General features: G+C 37.3%; 2 protein-coding genes across 3 annotated transcripts in view; one reads left to right on the top strand and one right to left on the bottom strand.

The window, feature by feature from the left end:
• si:ch211-45c16.2 (mitogen-activated protein kinase kinase kinase 13) overlaps positions 1-16,581 on the top strand; it is a 252,332-nt gene that overhangs the window by 81,557 nt on the left and 154,194 nt on the right. The window lies entirely within an intron of this gene.
• LOC114656609 (uncharacterized) lies at positions 12,039-15,265 on the bottom strand. Its single transcript, XM_051931258.1, is given in 3 exon segments — positions 12,039-12,098; positions 12,837-13,297; positions 13,336-15,265. Coding segments are annotated over 3 exon segments (2,451 nt in total).

Raw genomic sequence — 16,581 nt, 5'->3', positions numbered from 1 at the left:
GTGCTGCTCTTTCTTCTTTGCTTTTAGTTGTTGATGTTTCATCCAGAACGTATTGTCCTTATACGCTTTATATGTACTGAGAGCACAGGATCTGTGTGTGCTACGTGTCTTTAAATGACTGGGTGTTTTGCTGTCTGTGCTGTTATTTGATAAAAAGGGCTTGTCTTACAAGAATCTCATGTTCCACGACCCCGCGAGATGGCCCTGGGACAATCTCTTGGCACCAAGTCTCATATTTACGGTCCCCGCAAGATGCTCTGTGGCCAGTCTTTTTTGTCTCGCGGGTCTTTTAAATGTCTTCCGAGAAGATCACGTATTGTTGCCCTGCTTTTTCTTTCCAGGATTTTTTTTTTTTATAATAGAGAGATAAGAAAACCTAAAAGTCAAATTTAATTTGCGTGTTGCACAGCAAGCGTTTCTTGGTTTTAAGATATTCCATGAAATTCTGGGAACAGCAGAAAGATATAGTAAACTACCAGAAAATGGCGTAATACTTTTGACTTTCTTGCTAATGTCCATCTCAGATTCTTGAGCAAACATAATAACCCTATCATCAAATTCAGAAGTAATACATACAGCTCTGTCTACCTTGTATTGACTTTTTTAAGCAATGTTCAGCCTGAAATAAAGGTTGCTAATCGTTGGTATGGTTCAGATAGGTTCATTTAGAAGAAACATTCAATACAGGCATCAGTCTAATCTTCAGATATTTCCAGTAGTGCAGAAATAAATACTACCCTGTATGCACTGTGACCACTAATCTGAAGAAGAGAAATTGTGTGGTCTATCAATTAATTGTTAAAATGATGTCCACAATAGCAAAATACTTTGTCAGAAATTAAGTCTCAAAAAGAACTAAATAATGTGAATCCTTTAAATGTGCATCTCGCAGTGTAAGGCAACAGTAAAATTGCAAACAATTCTCTGTTTTTCAGTATGTTGAAACAAAACACACTACATAAATTTCTTTACTAGCAATTGGATTTGGTAGATGAGCCAACAGATGTTCCTTTTATTCTTACAGCTTTAAATTATATTATGCATTTATTTTTATGAAATATTCTCTGTTTATTATTAACTTGTGTGTTTAAAAAAAAAAAAAAAAAAAGAAAGATGTATTTTCTTGGCATGGGCATGAGGGCATATACATACAGTATATTCAGTAAAATCTAATATAAATTTAGTGTCTAGATTGAAATCTACTTTTGCTGGCCTGAAGTTCCTGAGCAAATGTTGCATAACTTATATGCCTGGGAAAGTAAACCCGTTAATCGCAAAAACTAATGTGGCCTGTTTAATGTGTTAAAACATATTGTTGCATTCAGGGCTGGCCATCAGGCAAATGCCTCAGGCAGTGCTTTGGTCAGGGTGCATTTTCATGTGTATTTATGTGTATTTTTTTAACATTACGAAACAATAAATCAGTGATCAGGCTGGGAATGCAGAGTGCTGTGTGGCTGGACTGCTACTGAGCACTGTGCTTTCAGAAGGCGCAGTGCATTATACAAATTTAACATCTGAGCGAGAGGAGGAAATCCCGGGAAAAAAGATGGAAAGTACTGGAACAGAAGCACTTTTGCTTGGTGTTGGTGATGGAGCACACAGCGCAGAAGTTGAATGAGTGTGGACGAGAAAGAGCAGTGCACTGTGCATGAACAGCAGAGAGTCAACAAGTGAGTAGAGGGGAGCGACAGTGAAAGAGTAGTGTGTTTCTTGGCTGTAACACTAAATTGGAACATAGTATAGAGGGGTTAGATGAGTGTTAGTGTGATTAAAGTTAAGGCAATCACAGACCTGCTTTTATGTCAGCTTCTGTAGGTAGTCCAATCCTTCTCAGACAGGTTTCGACCACCTGAGGAGCGTGTGTCTGACAGGTCTGAACCCATTTATGGAGAGTGTAATTATCAAGTTGGTGGTGATGAACAATTGAGGATAGTATTTATGGAGTTTTAACACGTATTAATGTATGCCTTTTAAGAGATGTGTATTCTTTCCATTAAATACGTCTTTAGCAGTTCATTCAGTGTCAACAGTTGTTTAGATTTTTTAATTAACTTTGACATGTCTGTGTCTCATATGGTATGCCAATTTGATAATTAATACTTTGGCCTTGTTTTCTTTTTGTCTTATTTTTAACTTGCCTTTTAGCAAGGCATTCAAATTCAGGTTGTACTTGCTCAAGTAGTATTTTGTTAAAAGTTTAGGTTTAAGGTCGTTGTTTAAGTTTAACCTATGCCATTAATTCTTTTTATAATTACTTTGTGTTGATTCTGCATTAAATTTGTGATTGTGTATTTACTTCATGATTTATGCATTCATTTTTTAATTACGTTTTTTAATGTTAGATGTGATTAATTACATACATTTATGCAATTAATTTTTTAATTGATTCCCAGCCCTAATAATTTATATATAGTACAGCGTGATGGCATTGCTGTCATCTCTCCCACCCTCCCTATCTCCAAAGATAATAGAAAATTGCTGTAGCTGTTCTGCTAACAGAGCATCATAGTAAGTAGCAGTCATGCTAGAAGTACAACATCAGTGTTTCTGTGTATAGTTCATTTTTTAGTTGTAGACATCTAGTTTGAACTTGATTTAAAATAGTTTTTTAAAATGTAAGGCACTTCAGTCTATTTTTGTATAACATTAGATAACCATCCTTAGTAGTTGTCTTGACAGTAATCTGAATTTTATTTTGTACATTAGCACAGCAATAAAAACTTTGCTATAACATTTCAAAACAACACCAGAGTCTGTTCAGACCCTTCTTTGTCAGATGATGCTGTTCTTTTTCAGGCCTTAATTTTCTCTTGTCTTAATTGCTGTACTTTTCTGTTTAAATGTTGTTCTTCACTATGTATCAGCAAACTTTAGCCAGCTCCAAGTATGGCTGCTAAGGCCATAATAAAGTAATCGCATTCAGCCATAGTGGGATAAACTGCACTGACATCTTGTCAGATAAAGAATCTGCTAGTAAGTTAAAAGAATTAGAACTCCATCTCTGTCTGGCCTGCTTACCTGTGTGAAACTATGGTGGCAACCAATATCTGATGTGTTTTTTAACTTTGGTACAAACTCTCACTATGTTACTCTTAAAAACTTTTTCTTTACAGTGCCCCCAGGACCTTTCCACACAGGTCTGTTTCTAAGGTTCTGTTGATAGTAAAATTTACTTCAAAGTAGAAGCGTTAAGGCAGGATTTCAGTTAGTGCAGAGTTATACATTATGCAAACCTCCCTGGAAGGGTGGATAGGCTCTTGGCCAGAGCGGAGGTGGATCCAGTTGTCATTGTCCATGTTGGAACAAATGACATACATAAGGGTAGTCTGTCAGTTCTGCGATCCAAATTCAAGGAGTTAGGTGCCAAGCTGAGGAGCAGAACTGACAAGGTAGTCTTCTCCAAAGTTCTGCCTGTGCCACATGCCAGTCCAGGTAAGATTGAGTAGATTAGAAGGCTTAATGCGTGGCTCAAATCTTGGTGCAAGGTAGAAGGGTATAGGTTTATGAGGCATTGGGACTCCTTTTGGAACAGATGGGACCTGTTCCGCCGTGACAGGTTACATTTGAACTGGAGGGGCACCAATGTATTGGGGAGGTGTATGTGTAGGCTAGTCGAGGATTGTTTAAACTAGGGAATAGGGGGGCAGGGAGTTTAGGTTTAGATCTATACATGGAAGAACAAACAATGGTGTAGAAATAAAAATGCATAGTAATGTAAATTCTAAGCAAACATTTAAATGTAGAAGGAGTAACACATTAAAAATAGCTTGCCTTAATGCTAGAAGTATCAAAAATAAGGTAAGTGAGTTGGAGTTGTATGTAGCAGAGCATAATTATGATATTATAGTAATAACGGATACCTGGCTAAATAACAAAGATGGGGATGAGTGTAACATAGAGGGATACACAATTTTTAGGAAAGATAGACAGAACAGAAAAGTAGGTGGGGTTGCTGTTTATGCCAAACAGGATTTAAATGTAAGTCCTCTTCAGTTTGATGATGAGCCCCATCTTAGTGAGGACATGTGGCTTCGCCTACAAAATGTTAGGGAAAGAGGTCTTATTTTGGGAGTGTGTTATAGACCACCCAATTCAGACAGTAATTTCAACACACATCTTTTTAATAATATCAAAAAGGAAAGTTTACAGGGAGATATTATAGTCATGAGGGACTTTATCCAAATATTAACTGGGATAACCTTGCAGATGGAGGAGCACAAGAGCAGGAGTTTTTAGAAGTAATCAGTGACTGTTTTCTAAAACAGCATGTTAAAACACCAACAAGGGGTGAAGCCTGTCTGAATATAATATTTTGTAATAATCAGGATAGAACTGAGGGTGTGGAGGTGATTGAACCACTAGGGTCAAGCCATAATGTAATACAATTCTCAGTATTTTGTAAGAGTACACATGCAAAGACTAAAATTGTTAAGTTGAACTTTGGTAGGGCTAATTTTGAGCAGATGCGATAATGTCTAAGTAGGATACACTGGGATAAGCTTTTAAGTGTGGAGACAGTCGAGGAGCAGTGGAACAGGTTTAAAAATGTTTTACATGTAATGCAGGACAGATACATGCCTAAATTTGGAATTAATAGGAAACTAAAAAAACTCCATGGTGGATTAATAAAGATTTTAAAAAGTTGCAAAGGAGAAAACTGCTTTATAAGGCATATAAGACTAATGACTGCAAAAGTGAATCGTAGAGCGTATGAGAACATGAGGGCAACCATTAAGAAGGATATCAGGGAGGCTAAAAGATAGTTGGAGAGGAATATAGCAGATAAGGTGAAAGATGACCCTAAGAGATTCTTTCAGTATTTTAGTAGTAAAAGAACAGTCAAGGAGGAGGTCAAGTTCATCAGAAATAGTAAGGGGGAATTAAAAGATACAGACAGTGAAATAGCGAATGCCCTAAACTTACATTGTTCTAAGGTGTTTACAAGTGAGCAAGTGGATAACCTCCCAGAGGTAACGGGGACTACTAAGGAGGTACTGAGGGATTTGGAAATTATAGAGGGAGAAGTGCTGCTCAGATTAAATAAGCTGAAATCAAACAAATCACCAGGACCAGATAATATTTACCCTCGAGTTCTTAAGGAGGCTAGCGAGTACATATATAAACCTTTGACACATTTTTAGGAAGTCACTGTGCACTGGAGAGATTCTGAAGGACTGGAAAATGGCAAATATCATCCCATTACAGTATATAAAAAGGGTGACTGGGCCGATCCAAGCAACTATAGGCCAGTAAGCTTAACATGCATCACAGGAAAATTAATGGAAGGAATTATTAAGGATGAGACTGAGCAACACCTGGCAAAGTCAGGAGTTATTAGGAACAGTCAGCATGGGTTCAAAAGAGGAAGGTCGTGAATTCTATGAGGAGGCAACAAAAGGATATGATCAAAGTGGAGCATATGATATTATTTATCTGGACTTTCAGAAAGCATTTGATAAGGTGCCACATGAGAGGTTGGGCATCAAATTAAAAGAAGTGGGAGTTCAGGGTGATTGTTTTTAGATGGGTGCAGAATTGGCTCAGACACAGGAAGCAGAGGGTGATGGTGCGAGGAACCTCATCAGAACTGGGAGATGTTAAGAGTGGTGTTCCACAGGGGTCAGTGCTAGGGCCGCTGCTATTTTTAATATATATATAAATGATTTAGATAGGAATATAAGTAACAAGCTGATTAAGTTTGCAGGTGATACCAATATAGGTGGATTAGCAGATAATTTGTAATCCGTTATATCATTACAGAAGGACTTGGACAGCATACAGGCTTGAGCAGATTTGTGGCAGATGAAACTTAATGTCAGTAAATGTAAAGTATTACACACAGGAAGTAAAAATGTTAGGTTTGAATACACAATGGGAGGTCGGAAAATCGAGAGTACACCTTATGAGAAGAATTTAGGAGTCATAGTGGACTCTAAGCTATCTTCTTCCCGACAGTGTCCAGAAGCCATTAAGAAGGCTAACAGAATGTTAGGTTATATAGCACGATGTGTGGAATACAAGTCCAAGGAGGTTATGCTCAACCTTTATAATGCACTGGTGAGGCCTCATCTTGAGTACTGTGTGTAGTTTGGTCTCCAGGCTACAAAAAGGACATAGCACTAGAAAAGGTGCAGAGAAGAGTGACTAGGCTGATTCCAGGGTTACAGGGGTTGAATTATGCGGAAAGATCTGAAAAGAGCTGAGCCTATACAGTTTAAGCAAATGAAGATTAAGAGGTGACATGATTGAAGTGTTTAAAATTATGAAGGGAATTAGTACAGTGGATCAAGACTGTTATTTTAAAATGAGTTCATCAAGAACACGGGGACACAGTTGGAAACTTGTTAAGGGTAAATTTCGCACAAACATTAGGAAGTTTTTCTTTACACAAAGAACGATAGACACTTGGAATAAGCTACCAAGTAGTGTGGTAGACAGTAAGTTGATTAAAGGAAAAGTTTTTCGTGGCTCTTTCAGCTATGTGACACACAGACCCATATCTTTTATTAAAATTGTTGTGCTAATTTTAATATATGTTTGCCGATTAGATGTTAATGAAGAAAATTGAATATCCCACTGTTAGACAAGTGATCCAACACAGTATTGTGTGCGAAATAGTGCTGACAAATTGAACATCCCTAATCTAATATAATTCAAATCTGTGAAAAAAATATTTTTCAAAGGCAAATGCTGAAATTTGATTGTGAAAAAACAAAGGTGTTTTATTTTACCTTGAACTAATTTTGGCATTCATATTTTGTTGGAAACTTCTGAAATAAGTATTTTGCATATCACTTTCATGATTAGTATTTTTATTATTTTTAATTGTTAATTTCTATCATCATTTATTAAACTGACAATTTTTTAGCCACTGTTCTGTTTTTTGGTTAATGGGTGTACTAAGAACAGATTTTAAACTCCTCTCCAGATACCTAAAAGTATTGCTTTGCTCCTGATTGTTTTGTTTCACTCTTGAACATGAGATATGAGATCCCTGATTTGCTTTTGTTTTATATTAAAACTGTTGATTATTCATCCTAACAAACAAAAGCTGGTTTCCTTTCTTACTAAACATAGGAAATTAATGTCCTATTTCTGATTATCCTTTTTATTATTATTATCGATTTAAAATTAAAAATTAAATATTAAAAAGTTTTAAATAGCTTTTTTTAGCGTTGGCATAATGAAAAATAAGTATTAAGGTTACATTTGTTACGTTTTTGCTGAATTTGTAAAGGAGGAAAATAATCCCATTTAGTTTGATCTAGTATGTTATTCTTTAACCACCAAACATCCGCTGCAGCACTTAACCAGCATGCTGCTCTACAAAGTTACCAAATTGGGCATTTCTGCACACTTTATCTACCTTCCACAAGCTGATTTTTAAAAACTATAACCTATGTTTATTGTGATTTTTTTTTTTTCTTCAAAATCTATATGTATTTTTTTTTTTATCTATTTACTAGTTGATTACCCAGTGACTTTGCTCACTGAACGCAAGGGAAAAAAAAATGTAGTCTATAAGTTATTAAACAGTAAAACATTAACATTTAATAAAAGTAAAGATACATTGAGCACTACTGGAGTGGTTTCGGGTAAACTACATTTTAAAGGCGCTATAACACAACAGGTAAGTAGTAGATCCCTTGTGAAAGGCGCTACACGACCGCTGTAGTATAGAAATTACATTTTCTATGTGATCGTCCAAATTTTTGCCTGACAACCTTGCACTATATGCCTGTGATTTACTTGTTAAAATAATTAATCACAAAAGCAAGCTTGAATGTTGTGGGGTTTTAGTGACCCGAACTTACCTTAAGGGACAGTAAGTAGTTGTGCAGGGCAATTTACAAACAGAGTCCAGCTTCGATGGCGCCGATTACACTCATTTGCAAAGATTTCCACTCTCCCAGGAGCCGACGGGGGACTTGAAGTGTCACAAACCAGTGCGAGAAGAGAGGACGCTGCCTGAAACTGCGAAGCTCTCGACTCGGCGGAGCAGCCCGACATTCCGTGTCTCCCAGCGTCCCCTTTGTTCTCACGACCCCTCGCAGCTGAAGGCGATCTCGTCTTCACATTGTTTACAGCTCGGCGCAGCTAAAAAGTAGAAAGATGCAAAGCTGTTTTCCTCATCTCTTCTACTATCAAGTATTGCCAACTAAGAAAAAGTTACAATGTGGCAGTTTCAGCGACAGTCACGTGGACGAATAAATAAAACTTCTCTGTCAGAACGCACCTGGCTAGTTCCTGTATTATAATATGTTCTGTGGTCATAGGTAATTTCCATATCGTGTGGTCATATGTAATTTCCATATCACCTGGTCATACGTAATTTCCGTTTCAGACGCGAAAAGAATTTTTTATATATAGATAAGAGAATTTCTGTGTCCCTATTAATGAAAGTGTTGGCCAAATAAAAATATCTGGAGGAAATACTTAAAAGATTATTACAATGCAACATTAATATTAAATATTAATAACAATTAAGCATTCAAAGGCATGCTAAGTACAAGAATACATATAGTTGTACTTAAAACTGTTAACCTATGTTCAAAAAAATTTGAATATTTGGTTATTTTTAATATGATTATTCAAACCCAGATTTTTGTGTAAGCTGACAGCCGTTAATGCTTATAAATTAAAAAGTAAAGTTAGAAAATGAATGCTTCAGTATATCATTAACATCCTTAATATTTTAAAATTCTTTTTTTCCCCCTCTGGTCTCACATGTTTCAAAATCGTTTACACCATACTGAGGTTTTTTTTTTCTCATGTCACTTGTTTAATAAGCATTTTGATGATTCTTTTATTGATGTATATATTATTACTTCTAATATCATTTTACACTTTGGCTTGTGGCATTTTGTGTGGGGGAGTTCTTGCACTCTGCTCTGCAACAGTAACCATGGATTAAGTGGGTTTAGAAAATATATGAATGAAAAAATTTTAAATATTTTTTCCAGTTTCTTTGTGCATAATGCATTCAGGAAAGCTGAACTATTCTCATGCTGTTGTTTGTGCCCCGGTTTTTATTTTTTCTGTGCTCAAAATGTTTTGCTCTTGTACATTAAACTTCTCAATGCAGCTAAATCCTACAAGGTGTAAAGTATTTTGTATGTTAGGAACTTGATTGTTTCTAGTAGATCATTAAGCTGAGATCAGTATTAGTATATGATTAGAAGGGAATAGTGGGGTTCCTGGTATATTTTTTGAAGAGTTTCAAAATGATTGATCAAAATACGTTATTGTCATTATTCCAGCTACACTTAAGCTTTATTTGTCACAAGCAGTTCTTAGCCACCAAGTGCCATCTTTGCATTTTTCAGCAAAATAACATTGTAAAACAAAGAACGCTGAGAAATTAAAGGAAGGCAGTATGCTAAAATCCTCCTTGGTCTTTCTACAAAAGGACTGACGAGAACCCCAGATGGCCTAACCCCTGGAGGCTAGTAGTGCTTGTGCTGTTTTGCAGACCTCTTAATCTCTTTTATTATAATCTTTGCACAGCAAACCTGCTGTAGCACAACCTCAGTTTTTGCTTGGTTTTTTAGGATTTTTGAATGCAAGAAAATCTGCTTTATTTCAGTCTACTGGGCATCATCATCATATATGCTAGAACTTGGAAATTAAGAACTGCATCCTTAAACAGACTGGTTCATTCATGAATCTGTGATGTAAGCAGTCTCCTTGGTTTCTTTGCAGTGGGCTGCAGAATTGTGTGGGTGGAATTTCCTCTTAATTCTGCAGCGTCCATCGATCTCCTCCTCCTCCCATCCAGACGGTACCCAGCCCCCTCTCCCCGCACATTGACACACATGCATGCATTTGCTGCTTTTTTTCTTTAGCCACTACACTGATTTTGAGGACAATCATGCAGCAGAGCTCTGTCATCAGTAAGTACATGCTGGTTCATTGTGAAAGACATTTTATTCTCTGTGTTTGTAGCTATTTGATTGTTTTTTTTTTCCCCGCTGCATAGTGTTTGTTTTTTTTTTTTTTTTTCTTTTCCTTTTCTGCTTACCATTTACTTAAAGACAATAAGCTGCATCTGATTGAGCTAAATGTTTTGTAATCTTCATGTAGAAAAAAATTGGGTATTTTGGATGGAGATATTCGATCTTCCATGTAACATAAATCTGACTCACATGTGTCCTTTTCAAATATATTAATTACAGATTATGTGAAATGAGTAGTATTGAATAGTGAATCTAGGCTTTAGTGTTGAAGCAAAAGGGATGAGCTTATATAAATGGCAGTCTGAATGGAATTATGCTTTGCTTTCAAGAAAGCACTACAGATTAAATTCTGTGTGTAATTGTACAAAATCAATTCACCAGTTAGTCTGCTGAAATTTTTAGATTTTCTATATTGGTTTTTATATATAAATAGACACATTTTCACTTGGTCTGATTTTTTTTTTCTTCTCTTCATACTGTTTTAATTCAAATAATAAAGCCAGGCTATTGTGTTACATTGTAATAATTAGTTACTATTTAATACTTTTTTGTCATTATTTGTTACTATTTATTTGTAGCTGTTGCTGTGTGTACTATATATTAATTGCAGTAGATGCTTGTATTGTTAAGCAGAGAGTAGTCCGCTTTGCTAAAGGTTTTTTTTTTTTTTTTTTTTTAAACAGCTGTAGACAAAAATGGTTTAACATTTAAAATCTAAATCATCATTGTGTCTGTCCTTGCTACTTCTAGGCATACTGTATATGTGCAGCATGTGTATATATGCCGCAGATGTGTGTGTGTGTGTAGCAATCCTGTAGGGGAAAATTCAGGTTCCTATTTAAAAATGAATGGATGAAGAGATATTATTTTGATTTCTTGCTCAGTCAGCCTAAACAACAGAAAGGGAGCGGGGGTGTAATTTGGGGAGCACAGCTGTTTTGTTTTGAATGATGGGCCTCATTGCTTATTCCAGAATGGCTGTTTTTTGTTGTCTTGTTTTCTAACCTTTAACAGAACAATGAAGTAATTTATCAATCCTAACAAAGAGTAATAATAAATTTAAATAATTTTCCTATAAATATGTTTAATGTATTTACCATTTGAGAGTATGTTTTCTTTTGTGCATAAATTTATACTTATGATAGCACTTGGGAAAAGACAATGCCTTTTTTAACCTTAGCAGGAAGTAGCAATTTCGTGATTTAAACAAAACAAAGTAACATTTTCAGGTAGTGACTTTTGCAGTTCTCACCTAGAATGTGAATAATGACACAGGCTGATTTATGAATGGAACTGCTTGTATTGCTAGTAAATGCATTGTAACAGCCAACTCCATCACGTGATGTACAATGTTAAAAAGTATACCTAACATGTTTATCTTGTTTGTACAGTATTAACTCATTGTTTGATGCATGCATGTTCCCAAGGAGCAGTGTATCTTAGAGAAATTAACAACACCTTTCATTTTGGCAGGAAGAAATACAACAAAGTGTTTTAAGAAAATAAATGGTTACATGTTTAGATGTGGCAGTTTACACATTTTTCTCATGTGCATAGCAGTGTGAAAGTTTAACGGAGCATTTATATTCGTGGAGATCTATGTTATGTAATTTTTTTTTTTTTTGCATCATGGTGCTAGTGTTATACTGCACATGTTTTATTGTCTTATGTCCTTGAAAAGAACAAAACATCATATTTTGACAATGATTATTATATGGCACAACTTGATGGAAATCAATTTTGTTTATCAGTAATTTTTTTTTTACAACTGTTAAATGCAACATTCATATTTCTTAAACTTGCTTTACTGTCAAATACTGTTAAATTTTTTTATTCTGTCTGTATTGAGTTTAATTAATGAAACGCAAGCTATCCATTAAAAAATAAACTTTACATACATAACATTCAACTTATCAATTCATGTTGACCTTGAATTATAAATATTAAGTAAAGTTCATTCTGTGTAAAATTGTTATTTTATTATTTGATTGTGTATGAAAGGGGTTGCTGTTTGTGCATTTCGGGAATACTTTTAAAAATATATTGTTCCAAAGCTTTTTAAATTATTAACTAAATGCACTAAATACCAGCTTGAAAGGACTGCCGAGGAAATCCAGATGGCTCCTCGTCATGAGTAATCTTTGTGGCATAAAGGAGGAGGGGCATTATGTTACTGTGTGTTTAATATAAGCAGAATCATTTTGTTAGGTTAAGTAATTGATTACTGTAAATTCTGGATAAATTATGCACTGCAAATTCATCGACGTGAATTTCTGGTAAATATGAGAGACAATATAGAGTTGTTTCTCTTTAATGAAATATAAATAGTTTTTCTGCCTTACTACAGTATTCTGGTTGTGTTATAAAATATATTTTTACTGATTATTTGAAATAATCTTAGGTTGAAACTAGGGATGCTTTGATCAGATTTTTTAGGGCCAAAAATGATCACCAATTTCATGTTACTGAAATGGCTGATTCTGATAAAGAGTTTGTTTTGGATTCTTTATCCCTTTAAAAATTTTTTACAGTAAGCTTCTGCATAGCCTGATGCATAGAAGCCTTGTTTTTTATATTAAAGTGTTAACTTTGGTGTCTCGATGCATGCTCAATAATCCAGGTAAGGAAATCCTAGAAATTTGATTCTGTTCATCTGGACAAAGTTTTTAAGTAGGAGAAATATTTCAAGACTTACCCAAGTCTCTTCCTCAGTCTCAATTGACTGCAGGTTTCCCCAACCTTATAAACAGTACCTTTGCTTAATCACAGAGACTAGCACCATTGACAAAGGGCCAGTTGATCAGTGATATGCAAATTGTCCACTGATTAGTAGACGTGTGAACCATTCATAGAGGGTTGAGGAATGGCTGCAATCACAGCATTGTAAGATGGCGACAGATGTACCCTTAGGCCCCCTCCTCTGTTCAGAGATGGTCGTTCCTTTTTCACGTAAATGGCCTCCTTGATTCCTCTCTCAAACCAGCGCTCCTCCCTGTCCAGGATGTGCACCTCTTCATCTTTAAAGGAGTGACCACTATCCTGTAGATGTAAATAGACTGCGGAGTCCTGGCCTGACGAGGAAGCTCTTCTGTGTTGTGACATGCGCTTAGCCAGTGGCTGCTTGGTTTCCCCGATGTACAATTCACGGCACTCCTCCTGGCACTTAACTGCGTAAACTATGTTACTCTGTTTGTGCCGTGGGACCCGATCCTTGGGATGGACCAATCTTTGGCGTAGCGTGTTTTGGGGTTTGAAAGCCACTGAGACCCGGTGTTTCGAGAAAATGCGCCTCAGCTATTCCGATACTCCTGACACATACGGGATCACTAAGGGTTTTCACTTAGGCAGTGGATGTCCTTCCTCTCTCTCATGAATCGCTTGGAGCGTTCTTTAGGTGTCCTCCCTGCTTTGACAAAGGACCAGCTGGGATATCCACATTTACTCAGGGCCTTTTTAACATGGTGTTCTTCTGCTTCCCTGGCCTCTGAGTCTGTGGGAATGGTGTTAGCTCTGTGTTGTAGAGTCCTAATGACACCTAGTTTGTGCTCTAGTGGATGGTGAGAGTCAAACCTTAGATACTGGTCCGTATGTGTGGGTTTACGGTACACATCCACTTTCAAATGTCCCCCGTTGACGATGGAAATTTCACAGTCTAAGAAGGCTAGCTTGTTATTTTCCATATCCTCTCTGGTGAACTTGATGTGTTTGTCCACCCCGTTGATGTGGTCTGTGAACTGTGGTACCTCCTGAGATCTGATTTTCACCAAGGTGTCATCCACATATCTGAACCAATGGCTCGGTGGTGTTCCAGGATAGGATGATAGAGCCCTCTTTTCCACTTCTTCCATATATAGATTGGCTACTATAGGTGAAACAGGGGAACCCATGGTACACCCGTGCTTCTGCCTGTAGTACTGGCTTTTGTATATGAAATATGTTGATTGAAGACACAGTTCCAAAAGCAGGCACACTTGGTCTGCGTTGAGAGAGGTTCTTTTACTGAGAGTGGGGTCATTCTGTAATCTCTTACGTACTACCTCCACTGCTTCAGTCACTGGGACACAAGTGAATAGAGATGTAACATCAAATGAGACCAAGGTTTCTTCTGCCTCCATAATGACCTCTCTCACTTTCTCCACGAAATCCAATGTGTTCTGAATGTGGTGTTTTGAGCTGCCTACCACCGGGTTAAGAACAGCGGCCAGGAACTTGGAGATGTTATACGTGACTGAATTGATCATGCAGACAATGGGTCTTAAAGGAGCACCCTGTTTGTGTATTTTTGGTAAACCATACAGACTTGGTGTAGATTCCCCTGGGTATAATCTGTGGTATGTGGTCCGGTCAATAGCATTGTCCTGAACTAACTGCTTAAGACAATCTATCACCTTTTTCTTGTAACCACTATCTGGATCTCGCTTTAAGGGCTCATAAGTATTTTTGTCACTGAGCAGAGACAAAATTTTCTTATGGTAGTCTGTCTGGTTTAGCACAACTGTGCATCTCCCCTTGTCCGCTGGAAGGATGATGATGATGTTGTCCTTGCTGAGTGCCGTGAGGGCCTTCCTCTCCTCAATGCTGATATTGGATGCAGGGGGTTTTGCATTGCTGAGACATGCCGAAACTTTTATCCGCAGTTGTTCTGCTTCCAAATCAGCAATGTTGTTGTTTCTGATAGCAGATTCTGTGGCTGTAATCAGTTCCACTAGCGGGATTTGTTTCGGTGTGACCGCAAAATTTAACCCTTTAGAAAGGATGTTTTTCTCTGCTTGGGTGAGTTGTTTGTCAGACAAGTTCTTCACCCATTTGTCCACATCTTTAGTTTCTGTCTGGCATCCTTCTCTCTGCTGGTTGTGGAGGACACTCCCCATAGTGTGCTGGTGTTTGTGGCGCACAGCAAGTAGATCAAACTTCCTCTTTTGCCTGGTTTTAGACTTTTCATGCTGTGCTAGATGAGCCTTCTCGGTGAACTCAAGCACCTGTTGAAGTGTTTTCTCATCTAGAAGTGAAGAAAGTCTTTGGTGGATCTGCTCCTCTTTAGATTTTAAAACATCAAAAGTGAAGTTAGTTTGTCTCACCCGTTCATTTAGCAGCTGACTCTGTGCCTTCTGGAGGATTTTGTTAGCTCGCAGGCCTTTTACTGACGATTTCATCTGTAGACTTTTAGGAGTGATGCCGCTCTGTCTACATCTGAGGCTGAATCTCAGATGGTTCCTGTAGTCTGCCATCTTGCGTGCTGTTTGCTCATACTCATGTACAAGCTTTAGGCCGTCCTTGCCAAAGTGGCTCTCGATGTCTCGATGCATGCTCAATAATCCAGGTAAGGAAATCCTAGAAATTTGATTCTGTTCATCTGGACAAAGTTTTTAAGTGGGAGAAATATTTCGAGACTTATCCAAGTCTCTTCCTCAGTCTCAATTGACTGCAAACCCCAAAACACGCTACACCAAAGATTGGTCCATCCCAAGGATCGGGTCCCACGGCACAAACAGAGTAACATAGTTTACGCAGTTAAGTGCCAGGAGGAGTGCCGTGAATTGTACATCGGGGAAACCAAGCAGCCACTGGCTAAGCGCATGTCACAACACAGAAGAGCTTCCTCGTCAGGCCAGGACTCCGCAGTCTATTTACATCTACAGGATAGTGGTCACTCCTTTAAAGATGAAGAGGTGCACATCCTGGACAGGGAGGAGCGCTGGTTTGAGAGAGGAATCAAGGAGGCCATTTACGTGAAAAAGGAACGACCATCTCTGAACAGAGGAGGGGGCCTAAGGGTACATCTGTCGCCATCTTACAATGCTGTGATTGCAGCCATTCCTCAACCCTCTATGAATGGTTCACACGTCTACTAATCAGTGGCCAATTTGCATATCACTGATCAACTGGCCCTTTGTCAAAGGTGCTAGTCTCTGTGATTAAGCAAAGGTACTGTTTATAAGGTTGGGGAAACCTGCAGTCAATTGAGACTGAGGAAGAGACTTGGATAAGTCTCGAAATATTTCTCCCACTTAAAAACTTTGTCCAGATGAACAGAATCAAATTTCTAGGATGTTAACTTTGGTATTTTTATAATTAAACTATAGATCACATGTGTTATGTGTTCTTTTTTGACAAAATTTAATTCTGGAGGCTTATTTTTCAGTGACTATAAAATACTAAAATAAATTAAAATAACACTAATTAAACATGTACAGAAAGCATTTATCCAAAATATATATGGCTTAAAAATTTTATATTACCCTAAGTTCTTGTCTATAAGCCGCGGCTTATCTAAGGAAAAAAGTTGTGAAAATGAAAAAATAGAATATCGGCTTATACATAAGTCCGGCTTATACAGTAATTCCTCCTCCATCGCGGGGGTTGCGTTCCAGAGCCACCCGCGAAATAAGAAAATCCGCGAAGTAGAAACCATATGTTTATATGGTTATTTTTATATTGTCATGCTTGGGTCACAGATTTGCGCAGAAACACAGGAGGTTGTAGAGAGACAGGAACGTTATTCAAACACTGCAAACAAACATTTGTCTCTTTTTCAAAAGTTTAAACTGTGCTCCATGACAAGACAGAGATGACAGTTCCGTCTCACAATTAAAAGAATGCAAACATATCTTCCTCTTCAAAG

The sequence above is a fragment of the Erpetoichthys calabaricus genome, chromosome 8 (genome assembly GCF_900747795.2).
Source record: "Erpetoichthys calabaricus chromosome 8, fErpCal1.3, whole genome shotgun sequence".
NCBI lineage: Eukaryota > Metazoa > Chordata > Cladistia > Polypteriformes > Polypteridae > Erpetoichthys > Erpetoichthys calabaricus.
The sequence above is the reverse complement of the archived record's forward strand: the minus strand, read 5'-3'. Positions and strand labels throughout refer to the sequence as shown.